The following is a 17,874-nucleotide window of genomic DNA, read 5'->3' as shown; positions in this document are numbered from 1 at the left end:
GCCACTGCCAACACTGGTGGCAGCATCTGTGGGCAGTCGCCACTTGCCCTGCCCCCCACCCTGCCAATGCTGCTGGCAGCATCTATGGGTGGTCACTGATCATCACTGAACACCCACCACACTGCCCCCCCACCACTGACACCACTGCGGCTACCTGTGGGTGGTCCCTGCTTGTGGCCACCATGACCCCGCCACTGCCACCCCCGCCACTGCCTGCGGGCAGTCTCCATACCCTCCCCAGCCTCGGGAGGTATTAGGTGTTCATGGGTTTAATACAATGAATATTTAACCTAGTGCATAGTTATTAGCTTTGTATTCATTAATTGGGTCATCCCCTAAGTGTAAATAGTTATCAACTGTTACCTTTGTATAAACTTATCCTTGTGCATTGTAAATAGTTTCAAACTTTTGATATTATTCAATGTTCACTTGTATAAAGCAATTATTTCCTGTATATAATTAAATTCTGTAAATAGTTATTTTTGAGTCTGCAAGGTCTTTCCATTAAAAAGGGAACACAGTTGTGTCACTCTCCTCCTGACTCTTTCCAATCTGTCCACATCTTACTGGAAATGTGGTGTCCAGAGCTAGACACAGGACTCTGGGCAATGGCTCACCATTGCTGAATAGAGTAGATCAATCACTCTCCTTGATTTGCAAGTGATGCTGCAGCTGACACAAGCCCAGCTAAGAGAAAACCAAGAGGTCAACATGGGGAGACCAGAGAGCCCCTTGAACAGAGAAACCATGTGAGATATCACAAGGATGCACCAGTCCCCCTCCTCTGAAGTGTGTAAATGAGGTTACTTGGGGCACGAGTGGGCAGCTATAAGCAGACACACATTTAGGCCATGTTTAGATGAGTGTGGACATGTGGTTCCCTGGGGACAACTAGCAGCAGGACACCATTTGCCAATGCTAGTTGTCCCCCGGGAATGCCCATATCATGCGCCTTCTGGTGCATTGCAAGTGTGGTGGGCTCGCTGCTTTTGCCTGGCAAGCCTGACTTGGAGAAGGACACTTCAGATCAGTGAAACATTTCCACCAATCAGGTAACAGCTAGGAGGGACTTGCCCCACCCCTTCTTGGAGGGGGGCAGGATGTGAGGAGCCCTTGGACCTGATTGAAGACTGCACTTTTCAGGTTCAGCAGACTTCAGGGGCGGGGCCTCTGGTGTAGATAAAAGCAGATGCAGTATGGGACTCAAGAAAAGCAGAGCCAAGAAAACTTGGGGAGCTCTCTCCCAGCGGGCAATACGACCAAGGATTCTGAGGCTGCCACTGGAGAAGCAGTTTTGGGAGTGGTGAGAGACTACTTGTGCTGTTAATGATCCACAGGGATGGTGCTGGGAGACCTGGCCCTGGGAGCAGTGTGAGACTGTTCGGGCCCATTACAATGCACAGTTTGGCTCATGGAGCCCAGGCTTTGGGAGCCTCAAGTGGTGGCTCAAGCCTGCAACCCTGGAGGGCCAGCAGGCCACACAGTGTGTGGGACAGTGCATGTGGCAAGGGCCTTGGGGGCTGCAGTGAAGCAGCTCAGGCCCCATCTCCTGGCAAGTGGCCAGGTCCCATGGTGCACAGGGCAGCACATGGGCCTGAGCCTTGGGAGCCAGGAAGCAGGGGAGGCTGCTTGGGTTAGCCACCCAGTGTGAGGATGACCAGCTGGAGCTTGAAGGGCCCAGCCTATGCTAAAAGAGCCCTTGGTGCTGAAGTCAAAGCATGGGAAATAGTGCGGCAGCATGAGGTCCAGCACCCAGAAGCCAGCAGTGGTGCAGCAGCTGAGAGGAGCTGAGCCCTTGATGCCCAGAGTGGGGCACAGGGTGGGGAGGAGCCCAGCAGTGTGGGAGAGGCCTGGAGAGGTGCTCCACCAGAGGAGACCCCACCTGATGGAGCGTGAGTCATTGGGTCCCACCAGGGAAAGACATTTGGGGTGGGAAAACCCAGAGAAGGGTCTGGGTGAGCAGCCCCCTGCCTAGTCAGGGCTCTAAGGGGAGGGGCCTCTGGTGCTTCCTGGATGTCCCCCCCCCCCCGGGGACCCCAATGGAAGGAGGACTATCTCTTGCATGGGTCAGGGACTATATTAAGGAATAGATGTTATTTAGATTGCTCATGTTTGCACCTTATATTTTGTAATTCAAATGTTGTATTCTGATGTTGTATTGTGATGATGCTGCTGAAATGGTTTTATTGTGATGGTGTGGCAGGGCGCTGTTTGTGCCTGTCACTTTAAGGGCCAGAAGGTAGCAGCTGGCAGGTGCTTGATGAGGGCAGCCATTTTAGAGTCAGGGCTGCCCACATAAATAGGGCAGTTCTGCTGCTGGAGGTGAGGCAACAACACTGCTTGGTTGGAGGGTTGTTGGTATCATCTGGAGGTAAGGGAGGAGCTGTAGGGGATGGTCAGGAGGGTCCTGGTCCTGGTCCTGGTCCTGGTCCTGGTCCTGGTCCTGGTCCTGGTCCTGGTCCTGGTCCTGGTCCTGGTCCTGGTCCTGGTCCTGGTCCTGACCTAAAACTGCACTCTGCTAGGAGTGTGTGGCCTGGTGGGGCTCTCAGTGGTGCAGGGGCCTCCAGGAAATGCCAGGTCAGTTACCACCCTGGTGAAAGGCAGGTTGGGGTGCTTTAACCCCTAGCCCCCATGACTGGGTGGGTTACCCCTTTGTTGGAGAGTTGAGAAGGTGGACCCCATGGTGAAAGAGTAAGGACCATAGACTCAGGCTTGTCTGAGCTTCTCCTGACTGGCCCAAGCTGGAGCCAGGACTGGAAAGGTTGAAGGGCCAGGGGCCTACTGTGAGTAATGCCCAAGAGCTGAGGGCCTGGGGTTCCTGACTGGCCTGGAGGTGGACTAGGGCTAGTGAGCTGAAGGTCCCGGTGGGGGATCACACCCAAAGGGGGATCAGTTCAGGGAGCTATGGTGCCTGGTATGATGGTGAAAGAGTCTGCCTGAGGGGAGGAATCCAGGTGGGGTTTAATAGGAGGATTCTGGGGCCCAGAGTGGGGCTGGTGATTTATGAGAACATCTAGATGCCATCTGCAAGCCTTGGGCTGCGGTGTAGGGGAGGAATGGAGCCGCAGATAGCAACCCCTGGCATCAGGGCATGAAATGGGTAGCCTCCCACTTAATTAACATCTATTAATTAATTATAACAACAAGGCATTATGGGCGAGAATGCAGGCAGCCGGCCCAGGAACAGGTGGGTGGGCCACAGTGAGATCAGCCCTGAGCAGGTCCCCTGTTACAGATGGGTAAATAGTGTTATTTAGGGTTTGACCTAGGTTATTGGTTAATGTTCATTGTGTAAATATATGTATATGATGCATAGTTTTATGTTTATGTATATTACAACTTAATAAATTGTATATAGTTAACAACTTTGGGCTTGGGCTAACTCTGAGCGGATCCCTCTTTCCTCTGTAATGTTCTGGCATTCCTCTTACAGCACCCCCTCCTGCCTACCCATCCCATCTGACTGAGAATAGGGCACACCCTTGGGTGTACCCAGGTTACACAGGTTACTCCTGGTGGGGTAGGGGAGGCTGTGGACAGCAACTGTGCTGGCCTCAGCAGCCTTACTTGGCGTCCTGGGGCCTACCAGGGCTGCAGTTTGTTTTAAGCGTGGAAGCAAATGTAATCAAATGCACAAATGACTCTCAATACTTTTGTGAGGGTGTTCTAGATCAGAGTACACACCTTTCACTTCTTTCTTCACTGTCTTCTGATGCCTCCAAGTCCTGCACTGTCCCACACAGATGGCTGACACAATAACATACCTGGAGTGAACTGAAATGGCTTTTCTGCATAACACAATCTCAGTTCAGCTCTGTATCAAGTCTCTGCATGAAAAGTAAAAGAATGATACAACCGTTTAATTTTGTAGCAGTGTCACGTGGGCTGGAAGAAGAAAGGCAGAGAGGAGACGCATGACTTCACCAATGAAAAACTGCCTGAGAAGCTAGAAAAATAAAGAGCCTTCAGAAAGTGTGACAAGAACTGGTTTTTGTTTTTTTCATTTTGGTTTTGTGCTTGAAGGACCTGACTACCTTTCCTGGTGGTGCCATGCATTGTAGTTACCCTATGCCAGCCCCCATGTGCATAGTCTGGCTTCGGCTTGTATAAGCAGTCCACGTATCGGTCACAGCTCACGAGGTTGACACAGGTCAGTTCCTTAGCAAAGTCTTAGCATGAGCAGTGTAGGTGTGAATCAGTGCTTTGCCTAACCAGGTCTCCAGTGAGACCCCCAAATGCTTCTCATCTTAATGGAGACTGAGGTGAAATGCAGGTGTTATGAAGAATTGCTGCACTCCCCTTGACATGGCAATTCCTGAAACATCCAAACATCTCCCAGGGAAAAGCCAAACAAAGGAATATCACAGTTTTACACTAATGAACTGATAATCACTTTTTGGAGCTTTCAGTGCAGCTAAGGGTGTGGGCTGCTGCACTCAGTCTGGACCAGTCCTTCCTTTCTTTCTGTTTCCTTTCAACTATGGTTTCCTGTTATTTATTAGTCTTTGGGGGGGTTGTTTTTTGACATTCCCTGCCCTACGTCTAGAGCCCTTTCTGTTTCTTTTAACTGCTATTGACACTCCTGTTGCATTTGTACCCTAAAAGGAGAGTGAATTAGAATGCTGACTTATGGCTGGTGTGCATGGATGTGGGCTTCTATTGTGGCTTTCCAACACAGTCAGGGTGTGCATGCCCAGAGGCTGATTCTCAGCCTGTGCCCAGAATAAGCAGGTAGCGAAGCAAGAAAAAGACCTAGCATGGGCTGGGAATGTGGCCCAGGCTTTTGCTCAGGAGGATGGAGCAGGCCTCATGGTCCAGTGCAAGGGGTGTTCAGTGAGGGAGTCTTGGGAAAAAGTTTTTCTAAGATGTCATGTAATATCACCATGCAAGGTTTGACATGGTTATGCATGGGGAAAGGGTACTTGACTCTCTTCCTCCTGGTCCCATGTAACTCCCACTCTGAGCTATCCAGGGGCCATCTGAGCTGGTCAGCATCTTTTTGTAAGATGACAAACACTAGGAGAGGCAAGTATTTCTTTGGGAGTGGTATCTTACATTGGACCAGCTGCAGAGTTGGGATAGAGTTTGACAAGCTTTCCATGTTCTTCTTCAACTCTTCTCCATGCATGGATTATTTCCCATACAAAGGTTGCAATGTCGTTCTTGGAACGTCCCATCAGTTAAGTGCACCTTTCACTGGGAAGGGACCGTGCTTGAACTGCTCATCCTGGTTCTTGCTGTTCAATGTTAAGCAACAGGGACTTCAGTTTCATGCTGAACGCGTTTATCTGCTGCTACCCTTCTGCACACCCTCCCCTTCCTGTAGCATTCAAAGTGGCTCATGTAGCAAAGATTAGTGGCTGTTCAGTAGCAGCAGCCCAGCCCCTGTCTGTACAATGGATGGCAGTTTCCACCACGACATCATTCTCTCTCTCTCTCTCTCTCTCTCTCTCTCTCTTTCTCTTTAGTTTCACTTCAGTTGAATCTAGAGTTCACATGATGCTGTTGCTAAAAAGGAGAAACCAGAAGAGCCCGATCATTTCTGTGCAAGGCCAGCTGCTTGGAGCATGAAGCAGGAATTGGAAACGCCTGAGAAGCTGAAGGCACAGCACTGCTCTCTTCTACCAGCTGGAGCAGATCCCCAAAGGTAACGTGAGTAAGGGGAGAGAGAGAGAGTGCTGGGGGAGAGGCAAAGTATTTAACTACCTAGATAAGGTGCCAACAAGGATGAAAGCACAGCTGAATAACTAGGACAGTTTTGGGCCCCCACTACAGAAAGGATGTGGAAAAATTGGAGAGAGTTCAGCAGGGGGCAGGCAACAAAGATGGTTGGGGGCTGGGGGACAGGAATTGTGAGGAGTGACTGAAGGAACTGGGCTTATTTAGGTTAGAGAAGAGAAGACTGAGGGGAATTTAATAGCAGCCTTCAACTTCCTGTAGGGCACTCTTCTCTTTTAAATGAGGGAGTCATTTAGTCTTTTTCCCAAGACTCCCTCACCGAGTTAAATCTATTAACTGAGCCTACTTTTCTTCATGCCCAGGCAGCGGGTCAGACTTGAAGATCTACAAGGTCCCTTCCGACCCGACTTCTATGATTCTATGAAATCCCCCCTCAGTCTTCTCTCCAACAGACTAAATCAGTTCAGTTGCCTCAGCCTCGTCTCACAATTCATGTAGCCCAACCCCCAAACCATTTTCCTTGCCCTCCACTGGACTCGTTCCAACTTGTTCATTTCCTTTCTGTAGTGCAGGGCTCAAAACCGGACACGGGACTCCAGATGTGGCCTCACCAGTGCTGAATAGAGGGGGATCACTTCCTTTGATCTGCTGGCAATGCTTCTACCAATACAGCCCATTATGCCATTAGCCTTTTTCACAAAAAGGGCACATTGTTGGCTCATTCAGCTTCTTGTCCACTGTCACCCCCAGGCCCTCTTCTGCAGAGCTGCTGCCCAGCCAGTCAGCCCCTAACCTGTACCAGCACATGGGGTTGCTCTGTCCTAAGTGCAGGACTTTGCATTTATCCTTGTTGAACCTCATGAGATTTCTTTGGACCCAATCCTTCAATTTGTTGCGTTCAGTCTGAATCCTAGCCCTACCCTCAAGTGTATTTACTACTTCCCACAGCTTGATGCCATCTGCAAATTTGCTGGGGTGCACTCTGCCATTCTCAAGGGTGCTGATGGAGATATTGAATAAAATCAGCCCCAGGACCAACCCCTGAGGCACTCCACTTGATACCAGATGCCAATTAAACATTGAACCATTAATTACTACCTGATGCTCCTTCCAGCTTCCTGTCCACCTTACAGTCCATTCATCCAGCCCATACTTCCTTATCTTGCCTGCAAGAATGTTGTGGGAGAACATATCAAAAGACTTGCTAAATTCAACATTTACAACATCTACTGGTCTCCCTGTATTCACAGAACTAGTCATCTGATCATAGAAGGCAATCAGACTGGTCAGGCATGACTTGTCCTTGGTGAATACATGCTGACTGTTTCTAATAACCTCAGCCCTGGGGATTTTTTTTTTTTTGTATTAAACTGTTTGATGCTCAGATATTAAGGTGTGCTAGGCATCACAGACCCTGTTATTCTCTTCTTCTGTGATCACCTCTCCCTCTTGCCATCCCCCATCATGGTACATCTTCATTTAGATCCTGATCCTGCAATTGGATCCATGAGCACAGACCCCTGCATCTGGGCACCATCCCAAATCCTGCAGTGGACCCACCTATTGCATCATATCCACACTAGCAGGTCTAATGTGAAATTGGGTTCCTAGCTTCTACTCCCATACAGTAGGGACCAGGAGAGAGACTTTCAAATAGTCAGTTTGGGGTAAAGTTCTCCCCTGCATTCAATGATGGACAGATATCTTATTGTCGTTTGTGCATTCAAAATCCCTGTTGTCTCATCCTTCATTAAAATGTCTAGTATGTTTATGGCATTGTATAAATACACACATACAAGAACTGCTGTGAGATCTTTGAATGTGCTTCTGTGGATCTAACGTTGTTGTTGTTGTTGAATCTGCCGTTCACAGCTGATCAGTTTTACCTTATGCCCACAATATAGTTAGGTAGTCTGTGCTGGCCAGTATGGCCCGACTCTGACCCATGCCAGCAGTTTGGAATGTCCTTTTCCTCACCACAACTGGGGACGAATCCAAGTGCCAAAGCAATAAACCTCCCTGTAGCTTGCACAGACAAAACAACACATTCAGGTTGGGACTTACATTTAACTTTCAGGTACATTAACTAATTCTGTTCATTTTACAGGGAAAACCTCAATAAGGACTTTCATCTTGGGAAAGAAATGCCCAACTATGACTCCCTGGAAAAAACAGAGGGGGTAAGTGTAAAAAAAAAAAAAAAAAACAAAAACAAAAAACCAGACACACACCAACCTAAGCTTGGTTGTTCCTTTTTACCCGACAGCTTAGTAGTTAGAGCATGTAGTGACAAAACAGGAAAGCAGAGCTTGAGGCTACTGCAGGCAACAGGGAGGCTATTTTACACACCCCACACTCCAGGAAAGTGCCCTCCCCACCAACCTACAGGCACATCTGGGGGAGTGTTCCCTCCTGTGCTCTGGTGGAGCTGAGATGTTGATTGGTCAGAAGCATAAGGTGCCTGTCACCACAAGCAGCCAGCCCCCTGGACAGCCCTGCAAGGCAAGGAAAAAGCAACACAGCCATGCACCCACATTCACCTGTGAAGCTGTTCAGCTCATTTGAAGGCACCCTGGTAGTGCAGGGAGTGGTGGAGCTACTGGGAGCCCCAGTAAAAGGACAGTGTGTACACTGTGCAGGAGAGATGCTATAGCAGGGCTGGCAAAGTGCAGTCCATGAGCCAGATCCAGCCAACCAGGCAGTTTTATCTGGCCCTCATCACTCCCCAGTGTATTGTACCCCACCCAGTCCTTCCAACTATGAGGGTAGGAGCAAGGTGCCTACATCTGCCCTCAACATACCTTATTATGCCTTGCTGCCACTCTTGTGGGTGGAAGGACCTGGTCCCGCTAGCACCAGGTGGGACTATTTGTTGCAGGCTTCTCTGGTGTCCCATTCCCTCTGGGCAGCAGGTAGGGAAGCAGTGGGGGGGGGGGGAGCAGGGCAGGGACAGGGGTGACAGCTGCAGCTGGGTAGGAGCATGAAAAATGGGGCTGGGGCTGGCAGCAGTACAAAGCCCGCACCCAGGGGGTGGGGGCTGTGCAGATCTTGGCTGGGCAGGATGTGGATGTGAGGGAGGGTGGAGGAGTTTAGGGAACCCTTCCCACCCCCATGTCACACAGCTCTGGCAGGCAGCAGGGGCAGCAACAGCGGTAAGGTGGTACTGGTGCTTGGTTCTGACCAGCGCTGCACATCATGGGAGGGACGCAGGCCCCGCTCAACCATCTGAATTGCCAACACTCTCCATACTTGTGTGGTATGGGAGGGAAGTGCCAGGCACAGGAGAGATTCCCCAGGCACTGGAGCTGACTGGGGTGGGGAAAGAAGCCACCTCCAGTGCCTGGTGCTTCCCTTCCTTGCCTCATAAATGCTAGGGAGTGCGGATAATGGAGCCTGCCTGGCAGGGGGATGCGCACTTCCCCCATGGCACATCAAGGAGTGCAAGTGTGCATGGTCCCCACACCCTTTCAACTCTCCCTCACACCCAAAAAATGCCCCCTCCCCTCTCCACACACACACATTTGCCTGCATTGACTGCTGGAGAGGACAGTGTTCCAGGGCCACGCACCCACATATGCCACACCCCCTCACAAATTTCCCACACACCTCACACACCCTCCCACACCCCACCACACATGCACACACACAGCATTCGCTCTAAGTTGCGCAGAGTGTGTGACTGTGCAGGTGTGCTCATACCATGCTGCCAGGTACGCCGGCACAGCTGCACACACCACACAGATTACAGGGAATGTTGACCTCCCCCCCCCAAAAAAAACACCCCCCCCCTACACAATATAAGAGACTAAGAATTTATTTTTGAGTTATTATGCAATCATCTTTATGGTCTTTAAACAAACACAACTCATTTAAATATTGTTGTAATAAAATTAAAATGTTTTAGTAGGTGTTTGGTTTTTAGTGTATGATTTTGTTGTGGTTTTTTTTTTCCTGGTTCTAAGCACTCCCCACTCCCAAAAGGAGTATTGCCTTGCTGGTCCAAGCTGAGGGACTTCTGGTAGCAAAGGTCAGGGTTTAGGGGTAGGACTTCTGGTCCCAAGATGGTGACCTGAAAAGGGGCAAACTTTGAGAAGCGGGGCTACCCATGCAGTCCTCAACAGCTCACCAAACCTCATTAGATGGCCCTCTGCCCAAAATAATTGCCTGCCCTTGTGCTACAGCCTGGTGGAAAGGAAGACATGGGCCATGCAGGTTTTGCATTCTTGTATCTAAGGGGCTCGGTCTTCCTCCTGGATCTCTCCAATGTATTCTAACCAACTTCTTGTCCTTGCAGTGGCAAGACACTTCTAGTGACCTCAAACTCTTGACTTTTATGTGGGGCAAGTTAAAGGGAGTTTGTGATATGATGGATATTGTGCCTGGTAGCCATGTGAGAGGCTACTCATACAGGTTTCAGACATCTTAGATGAGCACTTGTTGAGCAAGATTTAGAGTAGGAAGGTGGTGCACTGAGCAGGGGGGATGGATTATATGTGACCTCCTGAGGTCCCTTCTAGTACAGGTTTCTTGTGATATTTTTTTTTCTTTGTATGAAGAATGGGAGACACATTCCAGCTTCATGTAAAAAATACAGCTCAGCCAGAATTACAGAGCTGCAGACAGTTCCTCTGTAGCAAACTGGAGTTCAGTCCACTTCCTGATGTAAAAGATGTGCAAAAAACTCTAGGGAAGAACACACCAGACAGGACCATAAGATTAGCAGCAGACATGCTGCATTGTGATGGGCTGTGTCACTCTCCATTGAAGTCTATGAGAGTGGTGGATTTAGAAACCAAGCAACAATTCATTTCACAGACCACATTTGTTATGAAGCAACCGGGTTTAGGCCACATCCAGGCAGATGATTTTATGGCACAATAACGAGCTGTCACTTTATTATCTGTATTAGAGTAGGTGGGATTGGTGCCCCACTGTGCAGTGGGCACACCCATAACAGGAGACAACCAAACAACCTGACCAAACAACCTGAGCTAATTAAAAGCAGGATGCAACAAGTGAGCAATGCCTGGTGGGAGGGAAGTGGGGACCGAACAACAGTGAAAACTCTACCATCATGTCACCAGACACCCCATAGTGATGCATGGTTCAGATCTTCCTCTTAAACAAAGATGTGCCTAAGCAACACATCAAAGCTTAGTGATCCTTAGTGAGCTAGAATTTCAGGATGGACATAAGGAAGAATTTCTTTACTGTCCGAGCCCCCAAGGTCTGGAACAGCCTGCCACCGGAGGTGGTTCAAGCGCCTTCATTGAACACCTTCAAGATGAAACTGGATGCTTATCTTGCTGGGATCCTATGACCCCAGCTGACGTCCTGCCCTTTGGGCGGGGGGCTGGACTCGATGATCTTCCGAGGTCCCTTCCAGCCCTAATGCCTATGAAACCTATGAAACCTATGATCCCTTTCCTAATGAGTGTGTTTCTGTGTACTCTGAGCATCAAGGACATAAATAACACTGTTTATTTCCCATATTTCAGGGCAAGATAGAAGAAAAGAAACCCAGAGCAGAGGAAGGGGCCTTTAGTGGTAAGATGGTCACTGGAGGCACCACAGTTTCACTGCCATATTGTGCTCAGCTCAGAAAGAAAGCGCCTCAAGGTGGTGGAGGCAGAATCGCATATTGCATGTGCCTGGGCTGTGCTACCCAAATAGCCATGCCTGGGCACAGCCCACTGACTCTACCATGGGTGCAGCCATTGCAGGGAGGAGAGGGACATGCCTCTTCAAGTGTTTCTCACCAGGGCTTAATGACCTGCCTCCCCAAAAGGGGGATGCCCCAAGAACAGCCCTTTGGCAGTAGCTAGAGGGGTGTTCCTGGATGTGGCAGCTGCACAGTGCGAGCCTGTTGAAAGCTGCATGAATTGCAGTGGAGGCTGGAACAATCCAATTTATTTAAACAAAGGTGAGGGGGTGTGTAACCAGGCGTGTTCAACCATTTAGCAATGTGATTGTAACATTGTGGTGCCAACATAGGAAATGTGTTCATAAAATTTGGCCAGGACTTTCTTACTGTTTTGGTACTTGCCTAGCAGACACATGATGTTGAAGAAAACTGAAAGAATTAATAAATATCAGGAGGTGGATCTGTTGGTTTTCATTTCTTTAATTGGACTGACATACTAAGAGGCCCCATTTTGATCCATCCTTAGTTCTATGCACCCTTTTTAATTTCAGAGTAAATTTGTTCTCTGGTTATGCTTGTGTATACCGCACAGTTGGCACTGAATTAAACCAGGGGTGTTCAACCTTTTTGACTGTGGGGCCGGATCACAAACTTTTTATCACCCAGTGGGCCAGTAAGCCATATTCAAAACCTCACAGGAAGTGACATCACATCAGGAAATGATGTCATGTGACTTTTGACACCTATGAAGTTGCAGGAAGTGACAATGAAATGGGTCTGCTCCACATGGGAACTTACCCCGTGCCTCCATCCACCACACATGTGGGCAGGGTGCAGGCCATGCCGCAGCTCCCCCAGCCACATGCCAGGGCAAGGGGCGGAGCCCGTCCCCAGCTCGTCCAATCAGGCATGACTGGAGCAGCCCTGCTCTGCACAGCCCTTGTGGCAGCTGCAGCAGGACCTGGCTCACTGATGAGCCAGGCCCCATGGGGGTAAGCAGCTCCCCTCCCCTTGATGCCAGCTGGGCCCCACAGCCCAGCCCTGCCCGCCTCGCTGCTCCCCAGCTGTTGCTGCCCAGCTGTTGCTGCCTCACTGCCGCCGCTATGGATCTGTGCTCTGCAGTGGCCCTGCCGCTGCTGCCACAGCTCCTCACACTGCCACCGCAGCTCCCCCAGTGCTGCCACCACTGCCGCCGTAGCTCCGCACTCCCCCGCCACGGCTCTGCGCTCCACGACCACCACCACAGCTCCACAGTCCGCCGCCACCACCGTGGCTCCACACTCTGCAACGGCCCCACCACAGCTCCACACTCTGCCACCGTGGCTCTGCCGGCGCTGCCACCGCCGCTGTGGCCCCATGCTCTACTGCCGCTAACGCGGCTCCGCGCTCCACCACCACAGCCGCGGCTCCATGCTCCACGGTGGCCCCACACACCACCGCCACTGCAGCCCTGCACACTAATGCCACTGCTGCAGGCCAGATAAAATGGCTTAGCGGGCCGCATGGCAGGCCACAGGCCATATGTTGGACAAGCCTGAATTAAACACTGGAGTCCCAGTGCTATTCCATATTAACTTGCATGAGCATGACAATAAAACATAGCCAATCTAACTAGCTCAGTTCTGGTATATTGTCCCCACTGGAGAGAAAACCCCATCTTCTTGGGGCAGATCCCCTAGATAATTCTTTGCTTCTCCTTCCCCTTTTAGGTAATGCTCCTGAAACGCCGCATTCACCAGATTGTGACACTCTTGTGCCAGATGTCACCTTGGGTAAGTCTCATCACTCTCAGATCTCCTTTGTGAGATCCTCTGATCTCTGACTGTGGTTGGGTCATCCTTGCACCTCCATGCAGCTGTGCATGCCCCTACCAGTTTCCCCTCCCCGGGAAAACAAACTCACATGACGCCCAGGCCTTTTCCTTCTGGCTCAGCCACTGAAGCCTATCAAGGTAGCTTTCCATCATCCTGTGCTTTTGTCAGAGCAGCGGTGGGAGTAAAAATGCCAGTTCTGCAGCATGTAAGACAGGTAACACAGCCCCCTGGCTCAGTCCTGCTATTTTGTCCCTACTGGAGAGGAAACCCTGTCTTCCCAGGGCAGATCCCATTAGCCAATTCTCTTCTTCTCCTTCCCCTTCTAGGTAAATCTCAAGAAATGTCACATTCACCAGACAGTGACACTCCTGTGATAGACCACACCTCTGGTAAGTCGCTTTCAGATCTCCTCTGCATTATCCTCTGACCCTCGACTGGGAACAGGTGAGCACTGTATCTCTGTGCACCTGTACCAGCCACTACTGGTTTCCCCACTCTGGGAAAACAAACTCACGTGACCCCCGGCCTTTTCCTTCTGGCTCAGCCACCGAAGCCTCTCAAGGCAGCTTCCCATAACCCTGCTCTTTTGTCAGAGCAGTGGTGGGAGTAAAAAGGCCAGTTCTGCAGCAGGTAAGACAGCTAACACAGCCCCCTGGCTCAGTCCTGCTATTTTGTCCCTGCTGGAGAGGAAACCCCATCTTCCTGGGCAGATCGCCTTAGCTGATTCTCTGCTTCTCCTTCCCCATCTAGGTAAATCTCCAAAAATGCCACATTCACTGGACAGTGAAACTCTTCTGCCAGATATCACCTCAGGTAAGTCTCACCAGTTTCAGATCTCCCGTGCATAATACTCTGACCCCCGACTGGGAACAGGTCATCACTGTACCTCTGTGAACGTGTACCAGCCACTACTGGTTTCCCCACTCAGGGAAAACAAACTCACGTGACCCCAGGGCCTTCTCCTTCTGGCTCAGCCACCGAAGCCTATCAAGGAAGCTTCCCATCATCCTGCTCTTTTGTCAGAGCACCGATTGGAGTAAAAAAGCTAGTTCCACAGCATGTAAGACAGCAATTCATCTGTCTTCTCCAATTGTGTCCTTGTCCCAATGATAAAACCGCTAATGAGGGAGATGAGTTTTGGGCACTTGAATGGCCTGAGGGCTGGCAGGTATGTTTTGGGGCCCACGCGTATGTGGCAGCAAGTGGACTCAAGACTTGTCCCCTTGACTCAAGACTTCTCCCCTTGCCCCCCACCATCTCAAAGAACCTCTTGATAGATTCTATGCCCCCTTTGGAAAATGCCAGCTCTTACTTGTGGCAGACAAGGTTCCTTGGGTGAATTTGATATCTTTTATTAGACCAACCTGAATAGTTGGAGAATAGTTATTAAGCAAGCTTTCGGGTTCAAAAACCCTTCGTCAGGCTAAGGAGGTTTCAGCATTTGGTTCAGCAGTTCCTGGATGGAAGCTCTTACTTGTCACTCTTTTTTACTACAATCAAACCCTCGTGCTAGTCTTCTGTTACAAAGAGCTCAGATATTTGAGCTACTACTTTCAGCAGGGCAGCATGGTTTGACCTCTGTGGATTCCTATTTACAGTCCCTGGGTTTATCTTCTGAATCAAGCTTGCACACTCGCAGTGCTAATATTGTAGGGCACCGTGAAGAGCCCTTCAAAGTTTCTGAAGGCACCCAAGAGGGCCACAGCACCCTGGCTGAGAATTGTTGGCCTGTTTATTCTGGGCCTCTTGGCCCCACTCTATAGCATGGTCGCTAAGAATAATTAAAAATTGTATATCAGTTCCAGTCATCTTTCCTTCCTTTGGAAAGATGTTGTGACCATGAAGCTTGTTCCTACCCCCAGGACACCACAGAAATTTGCAGCTGCTGAACATCTGTTACCAGATTTGCCCATCACTTTGGGGTTTGCTCATTTATTACGGGTATGTTTCTAGGGTCTCTGTAATTCTATCAATGTGCTGCTTGTGTTTCTATACGGAGCTGTATCTCTTCCTTCTGGATGTCCTCATACCCTAATGCAGCTATCTGGCAGGATTCAGTTTCACTTGGGCTCAGTTACACAACCACCAAATCAGTCACGCGCGTGCACGCGCATGCATGCGCGTGCACACACATTAATATGACACACCTGACCTGGCCAGTGTGACAGGCTGACACCCTCATATGCCACGATTCAATTCATCAGGACAAAAATAAACTGAAGGAACGCATCCTTGTTGGCAAGCATAGTGGCAAGCATAGTGGTGGGAGAAGGCACCACCCTCCTTGGGCAGAACTAATTTAAGCCTGACTCAGGGCAAGGTCAGTAACCATGAGGCATGAAACAGGGCAAGACATGCACAAGGGGCAGGGAATCATAGCAATCCATACCACAGACCTGTTTAACCGCCATGCCTGCAATGAAAGACCCTAAAAAGAAGTCAGGCACCAACATAAGCATCCCTGTGAAGTGTGTGAATACCTGCACATGCTTTACAGAATAAGCCTAGAAATTGCAAATGGGAATCCATTGTGTCAAACACCTTGTGCCCTGCTCTGGTTCTTCTGAGCTCTTTGCAGAAGAAGACATGCTCTGGTATTTTTCTATAAGCAAAAAACACATGAAAGCTGAGACATGGCATAGTTCAATGGGGGAGGGGCCAGCTGGAGTCTAGCAATGTTGAAAACCTCTGCAAAAGTTAGATGATGATGTTTAAGGTTGCCAAGTCAGGTGCCTATAATGTCTGTCTGCACAGACCATGTTACTTATGACAGAATGACCCAGGGTCAGATCAGATTCCACCTTTCAAGCACTCAAGTGCAACCCCATTCAGCTGCTATCACATCATTAACTGAACACTTGTTGGTACCCCATTAAATCAAGACCTCTTTGATACAAAGACCCCATAAAGTACCTTCCAGTGCTACTTTCCTATGACCGTGTGTTGGACCAACACTTGGCTGGGCTACTTTAATTGGGGACGATCCTGCCCAAAGCAGGGGGCTGGACTAGATGACCATGTGAAGTTCCTTCTAATCTTACAGTCTTATGACTGAGCTCATAGAGGAACAAATGACAGCAGTAATGTGACAGCAGCCTGGTGGACATGCATATTGGGTGTAGAAGGGAGGAATGCACACATTTATCAGGGAAGTTCACTGATATTTGCTAACACCAAAGGCCTGGAGAGCCTCAGGGATCTCAGACTCCGTTCCAGCCTCCAAAAGGGAGTTGAAGACAGGGCCATTGTCCTGGCACAGAACAAGACTGTGGGCTCATAACCCAGAATGCACTGCTAGGAAGAGGGAAATGTGGGTTCACAGGTTCTCTGACTACAGGGGTCCCAAATCACAGGTCCCCAGTAGTACAGGCAAGTGTCCAACTTATTAGGCTTTTTGGCTGAAAAACGGATAGAAGCTTTCGCCCACTGAGTGTAGAAGTCTGAGGCTCCCACAGAAAAACGTGTCACAGCCAATCAGCAAAGGAATTCCTTGTCCGTCTTGGTACCCACCTGGCACACCTTTGATATTGAAGAAAACCAAAAGAGAAAATAAATATCAGGAGGTTAATCTGTTGGTTTTCATTGCAACACAGATAGCCAGGTGACCTTTTCACAGGACTGCTCAATCCCCCTACCCTGCCCTTACCACACCAGCTGTTCTCAGGTGAAATTCTTTGGCTAGCAACTTTTTTAGTACACCACCACAACCTGATGAGTTCTTGCAGACTGTCTAGTACCTGCGGCACTGAATGTTGTCTTTAATTGGGCTGGCAACTTCATAAGCCCCAAATGTGATCCATGCTTAGTTCTGTTCACCCTTTGTAATTTCAGAGTAAATTCCTTCTCTGGTCATGCTCGTTTATACCACACAGTCAGCATTGATTCAAACACCAGAGTCCGAGGGCTACTCCACATTAGCTAACATGGGAGTGACCATACACCATAGCCAATCTAATACAGTCCCCTGGATCAGTCCTGGTATTTTGCCCCCACTGGAGAGCAAACCCCACCTTCCTGGGGCTGCTCCCCTTAGCCAATTCCCTGTTTCTCCTTCCCCTTCTAGGTAATGCTCAAGAAAAACCGCAGTCCCCGAGCTGTGACACTCTTGTGCCAGATCTCAACTTGGGTAAGTCTCACCACTTTCAGATCTCTTCTGCACAATCCTCTAATCCCCAACTGGGGTCAAGTCATCACTGCACCTCCGAGCAGCTGCACAAGCTCTTTCCAGTTTCCCGTGTTGGGGAAAATAAACTCCTTTCGTTCAGTTTGAGTGAAAAGGTGGGCCTTTTCCTTCTGGCTCAGCCACCGAAGCCTATTAAGGCAGCTTCCAATTATCCTGGTCACTTGCTTCTGTATAGCATGGTCACTTGGGGTAATTAATAATTGTATACCAATTCCATTCATCATTCCTTCCTGTGCAGAGATGTTGTGACCATCAGGCTTGTTCCCACCCTGCACAGGCAGCAATAAAATGAAGTGACACATCCTTGTTGGCAAAAGCATGGTGGTGCGAGAAGGCAACACCCTTCTTGGGCAGAACCACTTCAAGTCCTTGCTCAGGGCAAGGGAAGTAACTATGAGGTGTGAAAGAGGGAAAAGCATGCACAAGGGGCAGGGAATGGTGGTGACTGCCCAGACCTGTTTAACCCCTGCACCTGCAATGCAGAATCCTACCCATAAGTAAGGCACCAACATTAGGAGCCCTGTGAAGTGTGTGAATACCTGCACATGCTTTAC

General features: G+C 49.6%; 1 protein-coding gene across 4 annotated transcripts in view; it reads left to right on the top strand.

The window, feature by feature from the left end:
* Positions 1–2,327: 2,327 nt before the first annotated feature.
* Positions 2,328–17,874, top strand: part of LOC102567266 (uncharacterized) — a 55,133-nt gene continuing 39,586 nt past the window's right edge. For all 4 annotated transcript variants that reach the window (XM_019494492.2, XM_019494491.2, XM_019494488.2 and 1 more), the window contains exons 1-8: positions 2,328–2,371; positions 5,469–5,647; positions 7,787–7,859; positions 11,178–11,226; positions 13,033–13,095; positions 13,464–13,526; positions 13,888–13,950; positions 17,201–17,263. In XM_019494492.2, the coding sequence (XP_019350037.1) occupies positions 5,568–5,647; positions 7,787–7,859; positions 11,178–11,226; positions 13,033–13,095; positions 13,464–13,526; positions 13,888–13,950; positions 17,201–17,263 (454 nt within the window). In that variant the 5' untranslated portion in view covers positions 2,328–2,371; positions 5,469–5,567. The remainder of the gene's footprint in view (positions 2,372–5,468; positions 5,648–7,786; positions 7,860–11,177; positions 11,227–13,032; positions 13,096–13,463; positions 13,527–13,887; positions 13,951–17,200; positions 17,264–17,874) is intronic.

Source organism: Alligator mississippiensis, chromosome 5, assembly GCF_030867095.1.
Source record: "Alligator mississippiensis isolate rAllMis1 chromosome 5, rAllMis1, whole genome shotgun sequence".
NCBI classification, from domain to species: domain Eukaryota; kingdom Metazoa; phylum Chordata; order Crocodylia; family Alligatoridae; genus Alligator; species Alligator mississippiensis.
Note: the sequence above shows the minus strand (reverse complement) of the source record. Positions and strands in the feature narration are given on the sequence as shown.